The sequence below is a fragment of the Pelmatolapia mariae genome, linkage group LG23 (assembly GCF_036321145.2).
Source record: "Pelmatolapia mariae isolate MD_Pm_ZW linkage group LG23, Pm_UMD_F_2, whole genome shotgun sequence".
Classification (NCBI taxonomy): Eukaryota; Metazoa; Chordata; class Actinopteri; order Cichliformes; family Cichlidae; genus Pelmatolapia; species Pelmatolapia mariae.
This window is the reverse complement of record NC_086246.1, coordinates 11,534,416-11,552,639: the sequence shown is the minus strand read 5'-3', so window position 1 is coordinate 11,552,639 and position 18,224 is coordinate 11,534,416. Positions and strand designations below refer to the sequence as shown.

The 18,224-nt window shown below is 38.8% G+C and overlaps 1 protein-coding gene across 1 annotated transcript in view; it reads left to right on the top strand.

Annotated features, from left to right (window-relative positions):
- Nucleotides 1-17,665, top strand: part of LOC134620519 (cholecystokinin receptor-like) — a 68,325-nt gene extending 50,660 nt beyond the window's left edge. Inside the window, exons 3-5 of the mRNA XM_063466717.1 lie at nt 1,401-1,662; nt 12,641-12,768; nt 14,893-17,665. Coding sequence (XP_063322787.1) covers nt 1,401-1,662; nt 12,641-12,768; nt 14,893-15,470 — 968 coding nt within the window. The 3' untranslated portion in view covers nt 15,471-17,665. The remainder of the gene's footprint in view (nt 1-1,400; nt 1,663-12,640; nt 12,769-14,892) is intronic.
- Nucleotides 17,666-18,224: the final 559 nt, after the last annotated feature.

Below are 18,224 nucleotides of genomic sequence, written 5' to 3'. Positions count from 1 at the left end.
TGGGAGGCCTCCCTCCCACCCCCACATGGGGGTCGCCTCCCTTTCTTTGTTGTGTCATAGGGTCTACCTTACAATATAAGGTGCCTTGAGGAGACCTGGGTTAGGCTTTGTGGTAAAGTTTGAGTTTAGCTGATTCTCACTCGTTACAAGACTTCATTTGAAATGTAACATCCTTTAGCCTTTTTTCCTGTTTCCCATGTGTCTAAAACGAAATGTGACCATAACCTGGATTTTAACACCAGCTATTTAAAACTCATACCAAAAACCTGTTAGACGTGTAAAGGTCCTTTCATTCCTAAGCTACAATTCTTGCTTACACTGGAATGCAGTCTGGGTAGCGATGTCACTCTCTAGGCAGTGAAGATGGCATCACTGTTAACACTGTTAACACTGTTATCACATAAATTATGCTCTGTATGCTTCACGTCTAAAGTGCATAGTGCATGCACATTTCTAAAAGTGTGCTTAAAGCCCACAAATTGAATTGGCTTTCTAGTCTGACTGATATCCAGATAGCAGAGACATTTAAACCTAATCTGGGCAATGTATGGCACTTAGTTACAGCATTGAAAAGTATCCTGTTGGATCTGTGGCTGAACTGCTGCCATCAGTCGGTTTTGGTCCATAGAAAAGTGGGCCACATTCATTGCTACTGTTGATGGAGCAGCCTGACATTTGTTTGACTTTGAACTGGGAGGCTCTTGTATTGCAAGGGTGTGTTCTTTCACATACTTTTCTCCTCTGTAAATAGTCACGGCTGCTTTTGACATGTTTAAACAGTTTGATCAATTTGTTTGTTAGTGTTAACTAAAAGATGAGCAAATATTAGACTTAAATGTATGTGCTTAGTACTGCTCTATTTCCAAAATGTGCCATCTGTACGTGGACATGTTTCTTGTCAACAGGTTGATATTTGTTATACTGAGTAATAGCGATGGCACAGTTTGTGAGATAATCCAAGGGGATAGGTTGTGTCATAAAAAATAATTCAGGTAATATTCTCTTTCTCATGTTTTCCTCTTGTGGACACAGGGGATCCAATTAAGCATAACAATACAAAATGTTAAATGCAATTTTAACATGATGTAGAGCGATTTTGCCAGGTGTGCCACTTAAAAGTCAGGAGCAAAGCATGTTTTCAGTCAAATGAATGAACAAATATGTCTGCCTTCTTTTTCACTTTATATGTTTATAGTTCAGTTCAGATATTTTTCAGTATCTCAGGGTGGCACCTGGAGAACCTTGTGAAGAGTCCAAACTGAAGGATAATCAAATGATTTATCTATTGAGGAGTACGAATGTAGAATGTAAATTTTGCAACAATGTGTCTCTTTGTGTACAAGAAGTGAGTCGACTGGCTTTGCAAATGTTTTCTTAGTCTCATTTATTTTCTCTTCCAGGAGTCTCCGTCAGCATCTCCACCTTCAGCCTGGTGGCCATTGCTATCGAAAGATACAGTGCCATCTGCAACCCACTGAAATCCCGTGCATGGCAGACCCGATCTCACGCCTATCGCGTCATCGCTGCTACCTGGGTGGTGTCATTGTTAATCATGGTGCCCTATCCGGTGTTTAGTACTCTCAAGTCTTTCCCAAGGCATAATGGTACTGTGGGCCGCATGTGCCGCTTGGACTGGCCCAATCCACAATCTGAGCAGGCCTGGTAAGTGCTTATTAACATGTTATGTTAAACTATTTGCTGCCAGAGAAAGAAATATAAAAGATAGGTGAAAAAAATCATGGTCTGTAATCAGTTTATCAGACATATCTTTATGTAAAGAAAAGAAATATCTGTGTGGGCTGGATGACTAGTTTGGAAATGACGACTGCCAGCTATTTTAAAGCAATAATATCTACCATTCTCAATAGATAAACTCTTGCCAGCGTCTGTGAAAAGCAAGACTTGCACATGCATTACAATTATTTGGTGTGATGTCTTCACAACCTTGACAGGGATAAGTGAGTAAAATATGAATGCAATGGAAATGGAATACAGTTTCCACGGCTTTGCTTCCAAAAGTGTGGAAATTCTTGGATTCTGACTTACATTAAGTGGAATTATGTAATTTGTGACCAAGAAGAAGTAACTAAAAGTTTCTTTTACTGAAAACGCTGCGTCCAGATAAACAGAATCAACTTTTTGGGATTTCCTTACATCAAGATATAAACTTAAACAAACAAGTTTTCGACTATAAATTGATGACATTTCAATACAATTTTCCTGTCAACTACAAATCCGCCTCCTGTCAGTATAATCTGGTCAACTATAGATCAAAGTCTTTTCAGTAGCTAATTATAACAGGACAACTTTGAATCAATATTTTTCCTATGGCATTACTATTACACTGTCAGGTTTCATCAATATTTTAACTTTGATTTGATATTTATTTAGCATTGAGATTTCAATCTTGACCATAATGATGATTTGGATGAAAAAAAAAAATTAATTTAATGTGATTTTGCTATTTGGGCAGAACCGTATTAGATTTTCTGATATGCTAGTTGTGCTTAGCAGAGATTGCACTGGACCTCACGCTCATTTATTACTTCTGAACGACTTCCATAAAATGTAACGACTATTGTATTCCCTGCTTGCATTTTGTTGGTAAGCTAGCATCTAAACTACTTTGTAGTATGTTTTTATATTTTCATATAAATAGCTTTTACCATCGGTGTGTTACTTACATCTAAAGTTATAACTACTGTGGAATTCATAACAATAGAATGACATTGCAAAAAAAAAAAAGAAACAGAGAAAATCATGGCCATGCTTTCAAGCTAGCTTGTTAACTGTCTTTTGGCAAGGCAGCTAACAAACATTAAACATGTCATCACCCACTGGTTTGTGAAGTTCTGTTCTGAAGCTTTGAGACTGGAGTTTTGTATTTCTGTACTGGCTTCGCTTTTTAGACCAGGAAGCTAAATTCATCTTTTATATAGTGTGAATAGAACAAGCTGCTTTGTTAGCTTGTTTGCTATTATAACAATTCTTTTTAACACTCGAGACACATTTCTATTATAAACTCCTGTTTTCTATCTTCAAACAATTCTTCTCCTATGAGCAAAGCCAGTGTTGTGCATAGTAAATTTCGATGGTGCCAATAAAGTACAGTGTTACATTTTTTGAACTTTTTTACAATTGAATCGCTTTTTGAAAAGTCCCCCTAGCTTGCTAACTGGATTGTTTTTTTTAGCTTGTTTGCAAATCTGACAGTACTTTAGCATTATTGTTTAAAGATAAAAATAAAAATAAAAAACTGTCAGGTCTAACTGTCTTTAAACATTTCTTCTTTCAAGCTGCAAGTGTTAATTTTAAACATGAAGTCAAACTGGACACGATAACTTTGTACAAATCTACTTTAACCCTGTGAACAGATTCACTGACTTTGAGGGTGCTTAAAATGAAATTAATTTGTTGATCAGTTTCACAGTTATAAAAGCGTTTGGTGGATTTTCTCTTTGGCCAGAAAGAAATGTGAGAGGGATGAAAAATTAACGATGGAGAAGGCTCTTAAATCCTTGTCATTTTAGAAATGAGCCCCCGGGCTGAAGTTGCTAAGGTGGCTATGGAGTGGGTGTTTGAAAAACGAATGAAATCAGTAGGTGAAAGTTTTATAAGACAAAATTAGTGAGCAGGCAGTTCCTGTTGAGAGCCAATATGAGATGGATCACTTTTGTAGCTTAGCAGGGGTTATACCAATAAATGGAGGCACTAGGAAAAAAAGGAAAAGACTACATTATTACACAAATATTCTGCAGATAATGTGTCTACCCTCAGTGTGATCATTTCACTGTCCTTTTAAATTAATGCAATAATTTCTTCTTTCCCTACTCTTTGCTGAGAAAGAGGGAAGAGCAAATCTTATGAGAAGGTCAAGAGAGAACCGATTATTGCCGTTACAGTCTAGATTGCTCCACGTTAGGAAATTCATCTATTCATCTATAGCTCTCTAAAGGCCAGTAAAACCAGCCTTCTTGTTGAAAAGCTCCCCCAAATAGATGGATACCACCTCAGAATAGACACATTAAATCCTCTTGGGATATACTACTCAGTGATTTTTATAGATCTGTCTGTGAAAACTTTGGATTCTGTAGGATGGTGCAATTAAAGTGAAGAAGAAGATGAACATGGCCAAAACTTGTACATCTCTTTTTCTCTCTTTTGACAGCCTTTTGTGGTGGAACACTGAAGAATTCTCTTTTCTCTGACTGTCTATCAAGCTCTTAAGCTTCACTGAGAAAGACGAGGCAGTGGGAGAGCAGTTAATTAGTCTGCTCAGTGAGGAGGTGGAGGAGGAAGGAGAAGACAATCAAGACTCAGATGTCAAAAGTTTCCATGTCACAGAGTACAAGCGCATTTCAAGTTTTAATTCATTGTCAGGGGTTAAAGCTTGCTAAGAGATAACACAATCTAGCTTTCACTAGATGAAATGGACACCTAATCACTGAAGCAGCCATTTTTAGGCTGAGATCAGAAATCATAAGCGAATGGCAGCAAAGCAAAAAGAGCCATAACGTGGTTAAACGTCAAAGTCAAGCAAAGTATATATTTGCACTTACACATCATGTTCACTGACAAAGTTGCAAAAAGTACTCTGAAACGATGACTAATGTTATTCATTATTCACTCCACGTTTTGATCTGAGCAGATAACATTTTGCATTAAAAAGGAAACTGTATGGAGTGTCTTTGACTCTATCGATTTTTCATTATCAGCATCGGACCTTCATTTAGGCCTAAAATACATCTAAATCGTATCTAAATTACAGCTGATCAACTATTCAAATCAGAGCTCTGATTTTCAGTAGATAAGAAAACGAGTGCAAGTTTTGGGTCTAAAACAGAAGCCTATGTTAGTGTTGCACATCTGCATTCCTTTTAATAGCTATCTGTAGGTGACTTAGGTGATTGGTAAATGGACTGGTTCTCACATTACATTACTTTTCTACTCTACTAGAGCACTCAAAGCATGTTATTCATAAAGGCACTCTTTTCTATACCTAAGTGCTTTCTATCTAACATTCAATGCAACTGCAAAAAAACTGTTGTTGTTCTGTTGTTGGCCTTTCAATTTAGCTCTTGCCACAGCCAGAATAAAAGTCACGAAAGAACAGATTTTCTCTATCGTGAAACTGTGTTAATAATAATGACAGCTCTTCACTATAGCCAGTGTAATATGTTGATCTTATTATCTTATTATTATCATTTTGCACTTCTTCCTCATGAAGGTGTGCGCTGTCACTCCCTTTCCTGTTCAAGCACTTCTTCAACCAGTTAGCATTCTACCAACGCAGAGCATTATCAATGGCAGGTTAAGCTCTGCACACAGGCATCACTCTGGGAGCCAAAAACTACATAGACTAATGTGGTACTATAAATTCTGCTGGAGGCTTCGCCGCAGGGCTTCACTTCCTACTCAGTGAAATTATGGTGGATTTTTTTTATGTACAATCTCTGCTTCTATCTCAGACTTAATAAAAATGCTGGATTTTACAATTTTATTTAAAGATGACTCTTGCAATTTAATTTGTTAATTCTGCTTTTCTTGTTTTAGTAGTTTTCAGATCCATAACCATACAGCTAAAATCCACAACCTTAGAGACAATTTGAAGATGTATTAAGTTTTCAACCTTATCGTCCCACTAAAATCTGAGATATAAATAAAGCTGAACAAATATCCTTTGTAGAGTTTTGAAGATCTGTGTTAACATAAACTACTGCTGGAAAGCTTGGGATCATTCTCAGATGTCCTCATTTTTGAAAGAAAAGCATATTTTTTTCTCTAATTTAAAATTAAATTGACCAAAATTGTTGTGAATGGAAAATAATGACTATGACACAGTGGAACAGTTGTTCACACTGTTGCCTCACAGCAAGGGTTTGAATCTGCCAGCTGGCCGGGCCTTTCTGTGTGGAGCGTCCATGCTCTCCCTGCACTTGCATGGGTTTTCTCCGCGTGCTTCCTCCCACAATCCAAAGACATCCATGTAACTGCTGATTCTACATCAGCTGTAGGTGTAAATGTGAGCATGAATGATTTCTTTGTGTCTGTGTTGGCCCTGTGACCAACCTGCAACCTGACTGGGACATACCCTGTGTCTTGCCCAGGGACAGCTGGGACACGCTCCAGCCACCCCCAACAACCCTGGATTGAGTAAGTGGCTAAGAAAACAGACAGATGTAATCAATCATCATAAAATCATTAATGGTTTAATGACTGAATGGTTTAATCTGTGTAGGCCTAGAAACACCCATCACTCCTTTTTTTCAGTGACACATTGGGTTCCCTAATGCTATTTGATCGTGTGAAAGACCAAATTGATCATAACTGCACAACTGAAAACTGTTGTGCTAATTAAAAAGCAATAAATTTGGCTTGTTAAGTATTCTGGAGCATCAGCCTCTGTGGGTTCGATTATAGTATATAAATGGGCAAAAATAAAGAGCCGTGAGATATGCGAAGTATTTTTGAAGGATATTCGCAAAGGGAAAACTGCCAAAAACAACCCTCAAGATGGTAATGATACCAGACATGTTTAGTGACTCCAACCTTTAAAACACTGCAAACTGTAAAGCACTCTTTGACTCTTGTCTGTGAAGTGCTATATGACTAAATATTGTGTGCTTACTTGAAAGGATTCATGCACTCAAATCAGTAATCATCATCAGCCTCATCATCGGTGCTGTGCATGTAGATAATGTGTCTGCAGCAGGTGTCTTTTGCCTAACACAGCATATTTCACTGTAACTGATGGTGAAGAAAATCCATACGCCATGTTATGAGTAAAAATCTGGGACTTCAGGACTTCAGCATTCTGGGGTAAGGTCAGTCTAAAGCGTCAGCTCTGATCACGTTGGCCTACATGTCATCACCGGGCGAGAATGCGTTTGAGGGAAAATGTTTGCTTTTAAACTATATTTTGCATCATTTACAAATATTAAATTAGCTTGACAATCATTGATCATTTATAACTGTGTGCTGCTTTGTAAATGCAACATTTAAACATTTCAAAAGGGCTCTTTGTTTCATTGTAAATCTGTTTTAGGATTTACTGCCAGGGTCTAGGATTGGCTCAAATAACTCTACAATTTATCTGTTTTGTTTTTTTAAAAATTGCCTCTAATTGCCTTCCCTGGAATCCAACTGAATGAGTCATTAATGCAAGCTGTTATTATGACCTCCATCCATCAAACCATCCAACCAATTCCTCAACCGCTTGAAACCTTTCCCAGCTGTCATTAGGCAAGAGATGGGGCACACGGGTCACCAGAGTGACCTGCAGTTACATTTTAGGAAAATGGTTTCTATTAATATTGAATTGCCTCGGTTATTGTCATTATAACATCAGAGTTTTTGGTTTCAAAACACCAAAATGGTGACAGAAAAACGCCACGCAGAGCAACTGAAAAGCAAGCGAGTTGAACCCTGAAACATGTAGGTTAGAATCTTCCTTTGTAGAGTCGGTTGTTTAGTTTAGTTGGAGAACTTTTGACTTGACTACATGCTGCTGTTACACGTGTTCGTTTCTGATAACCTTCAAGTTTTTGGCGCCGTGAACACCTGTAAACGGTAAATGGCCTGCATTTGTATAGTGCTTTACTCAGTCCCTAAGGACCCCAAAGCGCTTTACACTACATTCAGTCATTCACCCATTCACACACACATTCACACACTGGTGATGGCAAGCTACATTGTAGCCACAGCTGCCCTGGGGCGCACTGACAGAGGCGAGTGACACCTGTAGTCTGACTTAATCCAATCAGTGTTTTATTTTCTGAACAGTAACTGCTATGCTTTGCTCATTTACTTTCTGGTCTGAATAATAAAGCCTTTTACATTAAAAAAAAGAGCCTCCTGCTTTTTGGCGACCCTCCAGCAGGTGCACTATTAGCTGAGTTAGTGCTTTCCAGCTCTGACTGAACAGGACTGGAAATTAAAAGTGCAAAGGAAATGTATGACATATGCACCATCATTTTCTTTGATGATTAATGCGAGCCAAACGCATCTTTCCTGCTTGATAATCATGTTGCTTTCAGGTGATGTGGGAAAAGAGGTAGCTATGAATATTCAACATGTTTTTTCCCTCTGCTTCAGCTCTACCCATCTGGGTTCTCCCTTTGAGGCAAAACAAGCGCAGATCCACTACTGCTGTTTTTAAATGCTGTTTCCACACTCCCGCGTGGTCACTTCCACACAGCTTTTGTCTAACAGATTTTCCACAGTATTAAACTGCCAGCTGATAGATGCCTTTATTTATTTCTTTTTAATGAGACGTGCTGAGTTCAGAGAGTTGCCCAAGCAGACATTAGAATATCAGACAATGAATGAAACATGGCCTCTTCCTGTGTGCTGTCGCTTTTATGTGCTGACTGATGTGCACCGCAGACACCGGCGGTTAAGAAGAGCATTCTCTCATTACTACCAATCAAACGGGAGATCTGGCTGCATCTACGCAGCATCAGTCCAGTTTTATTACCTTGCTTGTGCGTGCTCTTGTTTTGCTTTACTTGTACACGCCACCTTCTCCTCTCTCTCTAATACACACATTCGTTCATTCAATTCACTAATACAGTCTCTGGTTTTCCAGTCCCAGGTGGGAAAACTCAGCAGCTTTCAAACAAAGCTCCAGAGCGTCGAAGGACTTCCACAGAATATGTGCGGAGGGGTTTCCGCAGTCAGATACTGTGACAGAGCTGACAGAGGCTCTAAGCCCTTTGAATCTTTTTGCACTACTCAGAAATTCCTCTGTCAACATTTTGCTCTACACTCAGTTCATAACTTTTTCTTTGATGTGCCACCAATCTAAGCACTGCAGAAAGCTGGGATTGGTATTCTTTGTCTGTGATTAGAAGACATTCGTATACCCAGCCTAAATCAGTTGAAAACATCCCCAATAATTAGATAATCTTTTAACTGTATTTGTAAATGTTATGTGCACATTTACGTACAAACCGGACACTCTGGGTTTAATAGTTTACAGCCTTTTTATCAGCAGCATAAGAGCCACACAGAAAGTTCTAATATTTAACTCTCACACATTGGTTTAAAGTGGAACACAATTAAAATCATTGGCGTTATTCAGTGGTTTGAGTGGAGATTCTTGCTATTAATCTCAAATGACCAAGTTATCTAACTGCAGCAAACAGCTGATGTGTACTAAATGCTCATTTACAACTACACGCTTCTACTTGGACAGCATTAGTAGCTTATTTATCTAATTGTCATTCGACTCATCAATGGTCTGAAACAAGCTGTTTAAGGTCACTTTACCCTTCACTTAAGACAGCTTTCCAGCTAGTTTGTGTTTAGCAGTACTGGGGTACTGAGTATTAGACATGCTTGAGACATAAGTGTGTTTGGGACTTTTTAATCCCATTGCAATTATAAACAAGTGTTAAACTGGGCTGAAATGATCCAGAATGGCATTCTGGCCCCTTCGATTAGTGAGCAATAGAATCTTGTAGACAGGTTAATAATGCGAATGACTGTCAAATGAATCCATTCTTACTTGTGCTGCAGACTCTTGTTGCTTCCCGCGGCAGTATGGAAACACTTGCACAGTAATAAGAAAATATTGTTAGCCCACGGGCTGCTTACATCTTCAGTGCATTCATTTGGCCTTCTCTTCCCAGTGATGCGTTTATGGTGCAGATGTAAAAAAATGTTTCAGTCATGCTATGATACTCAGCATCCAGATAAGAGCTACTGAAGAGAAGCAAGCATAAATGCATTTTTTTTTAGGTGCCAAGTCCTTTCCACTGGAACTTTTGAAACTGCTTGACAAACATGACCAAACACACAAACTGTGTCGGTGCAGTTTGTTGCACAGCGTGCCTGCTAGCGAATGTTGAGTTTCCCACTCTTAGTGTTGCGCACAGGAGAGGAAGATGAGAGGTTATTTTCAAAAGTTAGGACTGCTTACCATTACCATTGTTCGAATTTGTTTTAAAGTTTTTAAGTCAGATATTGAATCTATGCATGCTGTGCTGCTGAATTATGTTTTTGTGAAATGTTTTGCAGAACAAATTGAAGTAGGCCTAAAGTCGTTTTGTGATAATACTGTACTAGGCAGTTTGGTGCTGATTAGATTTACTCACCAAATTCTACCTTTTATCCTTATAGTATCTACAGGTTGGATCTCATCTTTACAGCTACAGTACCTCTCAGAACAGGCTCATCCATTCTCTGCCGCTTATCCAGCGCTAACACACAGACAATCATTCGCACTCGCATTCACACCTATGGGCAATTTGGAGTTTCCAATAAACTTATCCCCACTAACTGGATGTCTTTGGACTGTGGGAGGAAGCCCCGGCCTGAGAGTGGAATTGAACTCTTGTTGCTGTGAGGCAAACCACTGTGGCACTGTGCCACTGTATGTATATGTTGTTGTTTAAATATAGCAGTTGAAACAGTGTGAAAAAGTAGTTGCAGCCTTTTGTCACATTTAAATGTTTCAGATCATCAAATACATTTTTAATTCTAGACAAACATAGCCTGAGTAAATACAAAATCCAGTTTTTAAATTATGATTTCATTTATTAAGGAAAAAAAACCTATCCAAACCAAACTGATCCTAGGTGGTAAAGTAATTAACTTCCTGTTTAAGTCATAAATTAACTGCTATTAACCACTATTTTTTTGAAACCTGAATTCAGTTTCACTAGCCTCAGCCAGGCCCGATTTCTATTTAAACAGAACCTGTCTGACAAAGTGAAATAGGCTAAAAATGTCAAAAAGCAACACATCATGTCATAATCTAAAGAAACAGCTGAAGAGCATGCCACTGATATCTATCAGTGAGGAAAGGGAAAGACATCTCTAAGGCTTTGTTGAGCCATTTCTAAGTCCTGTGAACCACAGTCAGAGCTTTAATCCAAAAAGCGAAAACAATTCAAACATGGTGACCTTCCCAGGAGTCGTCGCCCTACCAAAATTACTCCAACTCCACGCTGATGACTTATCCAGGAGGTCAAAAAAGAACTCAGAACAACATCCAAAGAACTACATGCCTCACTTGCCTTAGTTAGGGTCATGATTCAATAATAAGAAAGAATCTGAGCAAAAATGGCATCCATGGGAGGGTTCTAAGGAGAAAAACACTGCTGACTGAAAAGAACTCAATCACATCTTTGAGGGGAAAAAACATCTGGGATACTCTGTGGACTGATGAGACACAAATTGAGCAGAACCAAAAATGAGCTTTTTGGGACGTTTGCATCATTTGGCATAAAACTCACACCAACAGTCAGATATGGTGGTGGCAGTGTGTTAGTGGGCCGGGGCTGCTTTCTTACTGGACTTGGTACAAATTAGTTATAATTGATTGAACCATGATTTGTGCTCTCTATCAGACAATGATATAAATGATTCTCCTGAAGGAGAATACCGAGCCATCAGTTCATGCCCTGAAGCTCAAGTGCACTTGTGTTATGCAGTGGGTCAGTGATCTGAAATACACCAGCAATGGTGTGAATGGTTTGAAAAACAAAATGAAGGTTTTGGAGTGGCCTAGTCAAAGTTGGAATAAAATGAGACTGAGATGCTTTGGAAATGATTTATATTTTAGTGTGGCTAATGTGCAAAAAACTAAGAAATAAAGAAGCAGGCAAATATCTTTTCACAGTGCTGGAGCTACGAAAAAAGACAGCTACCAAAAAGATTTAACTCAAATGTACTATATTTTATACCTGGCAGTATAGTGGTTGACAATGTTTTAGACACCACCCATGGCCATAAGAATGGATGGATAGGTTTTATAACTTTTATAATATTTGATATTTTTGCCTTTTACCTGTAGAAAATGTTGAGAAACAAAGAAATTTGTCTTTTGAACAAGTTTTTGCTGGGTGAGATGTGATCATAGTCTTTTTGTAAGCAAAGCAAACATTTTTCTAAGTAAAGCAAAACTAAACATATAAAATACATTTTTATGCAGATGACATAGTCCTGTATGGACAGGACTCTTCAGCGCCAACTTATCAAACTAAGGATTGTATTTTTCCAGTGTTTTTCAGACATGTCTTAAGATCCTCAAACTTGTACTGATTGATGACAAAACAAAAACAGTACTTTCTACACTATGATCTTCTAATCTACATATGTTGGGATATTGACACTGAAAAAAGCATGGTGCAAAGCCCTGTCGTGTCATGCATCTTAAAAAGGTGTTTAAGGAAAGAATTTGTAGTAATTATTATGCCAGTTGGTCTTCATGTACAGTAAGTAAGTTAAAGGCTGCGGCAAAAAAACCAAACAAAACAGTACTTGTGATATATGCAAACGCTATGCATAAAGAGTATCACCAGAGGTAAACAGCTCAAAAAACCAGAGTGTAAAGGCGGGTTACACTGCAGGGTGCTGAGGGGGGTCATGGTCTGCAGAGAGGAGCTGCAGAACTGAACTGAGATGCTGCAGTACATTTTGCTAAGAAGCAAAGGGGGTAAAGATAACTGTTGGGAGGAGCATCTGTAGGGCCTTTAGCCCATCTCCTGGATGTGCATGGCAATACAGAGGCAAAGAGAAAAACTGTTATGCTCACAAGCAAATTTTTCAGCTTGATTTCTTCAGCTTTGAGGACCGATTTAGTTGCAAATCTGTGATTTTTACACCCCTCTTATTCCATTCTGGCTGTTTTCAGGTACGTGCTGCTGCTGCTCATTCTGTTCTTTATCCCGGGAGTGGTGATGAGTATAGCCTATGGTCTGATCTCCAGAGAGCTCTACCGGGGCATTCAGTTTGAGCTGGGCCAGAGCAAGGAGGCCACTGGTGAGATCCATTATACATTTAATCCAATTGTGAAAGGATTGTTGTTTGCATTGATTTAACTTGTAGTGAAGATGAAAAATCACTTTCTCCAGACCCAAATGGGGCTGCCGTAAATTACATGTGGAAGGCAGGAAACGATCAGAAGGGTCAGTAAATGTTCCCCGACTATAAATGGCTAGTAAATATAAGACATATGCTATTGTGAAAATAAACATGTGCCTATTGGAGTTTTATTGTTATGCACTTAGATAGCACACTGTCATTTCCAGGCAACAGCAGCAAATAAATATTTCTACACACATACAAAGGGACATTTGTGTAATCTGCCTCAAGCAGAGAATGACATATTTTGTTGCTACCTGGAGGTTCTGCACCTGTTCCATCCAAAAATATACTCCACTGTCCTTGGAACCACTCGGGTTGTTGTCTTGCGGCTGATATTTTCCATTTAAACAGAAACAGAAAAAATATATCTGTTATAGCTGAAATGCGGTCACTTTAGGTCAATTATAACTGCTGCTATAACTGTGTGTATCAGCAGCACCAGTTTCCATGGAGTCCAGTCTTGAGTGTGATTCATCAAGGTGGGGAACATGTGAAACAGAATTCAGTAGTGATGGTAATTTATTACTAAAATAAAATTAGAAAATAGATCGTAGCAAAATAAACTTCCATCCTTGCATGGAATTCCACATGGAGTTTAATCGTGTAGAGTTGGGTTAGGGTTATTTTAAGCTACAGGATAATTATGCAATTTTCAGACACTAGCAGACAATGCGTTGCAAATCAGGTTTTACATTTTGGTTGGCATCACAGTCTTTTTGTTTAAATCTGTTTCATTCAGGTGTTCTAAAAAGGTGAAAGAGTGTAAGAATGGAAATGAACCTTTCAAAGCCATCGCCACATTGTTTCCACTGTAGAAGTGTGAACAAGCAGAAATGAAGGCTAAAGTGCTCCAAGCAATTTGTTACATTGTTACACTACTGAGAAATCTAATGTCATTAACACCCAACACTGCATGTGAAGTAAACCCAAACACACCTGCTAATCCATGATTAAGATCAGAGGAAAGCCTGGTTTCTGCCTGACGTCTCTTCCTGTTAAAAGGGAGTTTTTTCATCCCTGCCGTTGACTAGTTCTTGTTCACATGGGTTATACATACGGAGAGTGTTTGAGGGTAAGATTTAACAAAATAAGTATTTAAGATTAAGTTTAGAAATGTTATTTCATCCTTCCATCCATCCATCCATTTTCTTCCACTTATTCAATTCGGGGTTGCAGGGAGGGGTGGAGCCTATCCTAGCCACAATTTTATTCATTTTACAAATTACTTAGATTATTTCATTAAAGATCATGAGGTAGAATATATTTTAGAACCTACTAATAAACAAATAGTGAAATTAGTTCTCCAAACTCTGGACATACTGACGCTATGTGTCAAAATGTTGGTATGTTACGCTTTCAAAAACATGAGAACCGTTTGGAATGAATCCACACATGTACATTTATTTTACCTTCTTATCATGAATCACTTTGGAAAACACTATCTGATACGGTTAAGGTTAGGGTTAAGGTTTGGGTTAGGGCTGGAATACACGGCTGGAGCGTGTGTTACGTTGGTATGTGACGCGTTGGGAATGAGAATGCTCTGGTTTTCCATTCGTTTGTAATCCATTTTGTCAGGGCTCAATAACTAATCCATGACTCATACAGCCTTATACTCATACAGCCTGCATTAATTATTCATCTTCTTTCTAACTACAGTCTGCTAGCCGCTATGTTTATGATAAAAGGTAACTAATGTGGCTACCGGGTAATTGCTAATAGCTAAACAGCTAATGTTAACGTGTGCTGGCCAGGATAGCATTTATGGTAACTGTTTAATACTTAAATGTTGTTGAAATTTATTGATTTATTGACCCCTGAAATTCCCCCTAAAGGGTTTGTTCAGTGTTATGAAATGTAACCACTTCAGTTGTTAGTGAGGTGGGGTGTTTCTAACTGTCTGCAGCTGTGTCAGCTGGAGGAAGCCAAGATGTATTGTAATCATGTGTCACCTGTTTCTGTTAATGACACGTGATTTAAGGCGACTCAAACTTACGCATTCCCCCTGTACTTCTACAGCCCAGAAAAATGGTGTAGACAGACCTTTGACAGGGCCGAATGACGATGATGATGGCTGCTACATCCAGGTATCCAAAAAGCCCTCCTCTTCTGTGGAGCTTCCCACCCTCTCTGCCTCATCTAGCACCGTGCAGGTCAAGACTGAGCGCGCCCGCAGCAACACCTCCGAGGCTAAGCTGCAGGCTAAGAGGCGCGTCATCCGCATGCTGATGGTGATCGTAGCACTCTTCTTCATCTGCTGGATGCCCTTGTTCACAGTCAATACCTGGAAAGCCTTTGACATGAAGTCTGTCACCAAAGCCCTCTCGGGAGCACCCATCTCTTTCATCCACCTCCTGTCCTACACGTCGGCCTGTGTCAACCCCATCATTTACTGCTTCATGAACACACGTTTTCGCAAGGCTCTGCTGTCCACTTTTGCCTGCTGCGGTCGCAACCGTCTGTGCCGCAAATGCTGTTGGTGCATCGGGAGGGAAGGTGGGGAAGACGGCATCAACGCCACCTCCATGGGCGCATCGATGGCGACCTCAATGTCCAAGTTCAGCTACACCACTGTAAGCACCACCGGCACCTGCTAAGCCTCGAGGAGGGCCGGGTGGTCGCATCAGTGGCTGTGGTTACAGTGTATGTGCCATCTGTTTTATTTTTTCCCTGGTTTTTTTTTAATCTTCTGTTTTGTCGCTCTTCATCTTATTATGGTGTGAGTCATGTGCTGAGTAATATCCATGCCGTTGCTTAGAGGTCTTTTTCAAAGGTCTTCTTTAAATTCTTCGTGCATGGTTGCAGAATGTGAAGTGGAGAAAATACTGTTTCTTTTTTGGTGACATCCTTTTACTCCAGTTTAACTGGCAGCATCTGCTTTGTTGCATCCTGAAAAGAACATCAAGTGCCTGTGCTCTTTGTGTGGCTTTGTTTGTTCGCTAGCTGGGACGGACATTTTAGTGGGAAAACTATGTTGAAAATATAAATTCTGTGTACATATTATTCTGTCTTTAAGTTTACTTAAGGTGAACGTTTTGATGGAGACAGACTGCTAAATAATGAAGACCTGCTAACCTACAGCGAATGGAAGGATTTCGGTTCCATTTTTGTTCATCTTCAGTCATTCAGGGCATCTCTTTCTCTGGTGCCAGTATTATTATTACTATTATTTTATTTTTATATTCATTAATCATTGATCTTATCATTAATATTAATGGTAATTAATCACTAGCCTATTTATTTATGATTATTTTCCCACTTGATATTATGGCTTTTGAAGGAGTACTACCATATTTGGCCACAAGTAAAAGTTTTAATGGAAATGAAGTATAATATTGTTTTTTCCCCTTAGGATGACATAATTGATCATTAACCTCCTAAGACCCGAACTTTTTCATGGCATCCATTTATATTTTCTCTTTGCTATTTGGGCTCATTGGGACCTGATGAATGTAAAAACAAAGAATTACATGATTTTTTTTTTTGCCTGATTTTTGTTTCTGAGAAAAATGAGATCCACATACGAGGACATTCGCTTTAAATTTCGATAGAACAGTGGCAGTCTAACATCCTCGTAAGTGGATATCAGGCCCTTGTAGAGCAAAATTTAATATTTTGGTCTAGACAACAAAAAATGTGATGTCCACATATGTGGACGCCAGGTCGTAGGAGGTTAATTAATTATTGTCCTGTTTTGGGTAAACTGGGTAAATGTTTCCCCCCACTACACTTTCTTATACTACAGAAAGGAGAAAGGAACACAAGTTTTTAATCTTTCTATGTAATTAAAAACCTCAAAGTGTACAATAAATGGCCCAAAAATCCATATCTCTTCATATACTTACTAATGTGAGAGCTTTAATGAAAGAGGTGAGGACTGTTCATCCACTTATTCTGCTTGTTTGAGAACTGGTGGTAAGTGCATATCAGAAAATGTGAATCTGCCTGAAATCTCTGCAGCACAAAGTGCAACAGTTTAGTTGGGAATATCTAGCTAGTTTCTTCTTAAACTCACCAAATCAAAAGCAACTACTGTAGCGACTCAGCAGCAGTTTTAGAGGCTTTGCGGCACCTTAGAGGTCAACCATTCTCATGTTTAACTAAACTAAAGCTTTACATGTGTAATATATAACCAGCTGTTGAGAAGGTGAAACAGAGAGAAAACACAAATGTTTGGTGAAAACCTTGCTAATAGCTAGCAAGAATGCTATAATGTAAAGCTGATCCTTCAGGGAAAGAAAGGTATGAGATGGTCGGAGATAGTTGTTCAATGCAGAAGTTTACCTACCTGCTAAGAATGAAAGGGGACCTGTTATTCTTTGCCTTACTTTATGTCATATGTGTAATGTATTAATGGTTGTTGTTCATGTATAGCAAAGGATCAAATACTTGGGCAAACATACATAAAATTAATCGCTGAAAGCAGAATGCTCAAGCTGTAAACTGAAGAGAAAATGAATAATTTATATTAAAAAAATTGGCAGCTGACCCCCAAAAGGAACAAGAAGGGTTAGGAGCATAAAAAAAACATGAGATAAAATGCCCCACAATCTAGCTTGGACAATGCAAAGCTATATCTGTGCATGAGGATAACAAAAAAAGATTGGTAATTAGAGTAATAGGTCCCCTTAACAGAAACATGTTCAACGGGAAGCAGGAGAGGAGGGACGTGCAGAATGGGAAATGTTAATAGCTTGGAAAGTTTGCAAAGTGTGTTTATGTGTTGAAATTGCTCTAGAAACCTCTTCGTTCAGTGTTGTATTGTACATGCGGTCATGCTGTCATGTCCAGAACTGAAAATTAAATAAAAACTAAATGAAAAAATAAATGCCTCACAATTTCAAGGAGTGGAGTATTTTTCTTCTTTAAAATGTTTTTTATTTGCAGTAAATCTTAATTACCCCCCCCCCCCCAAAACAAACAAACAAACAAATAAACAAACAAACAAACAAACTTTGTTATCATTCAGTTAATAATGTTACAATATAAGAAATTGACAATCTGTACCAATATCATTGTAATTCCATCATTAGCAGTCGAAGGGCTATTCGGAGGCAGCATGAGAGAAGAAAAGGCAGGAGTGTAGCTGTGAGAGTGGGGACTTTAAATGTAGTCACTATGCCTGGTAAAGCAAGAGAGCTGGCTAATATGATGGAGAGAAGAAAGGTAGAGGTATATTGTGTGTGCAGTTGACCAGGTGGAAGGCAAGCCAAGCCAGGAGCACTGGAATTGGAATCAAATTGTTCTACAATGGTAGGAAGCAGAAAAAGCAAAATGCAGTAGGAGTAACCTTAAAGAAAGAGTATGTTAATTGTGTTGTTGAGGTGAAGGTTAGATAGGATAATGAGTTT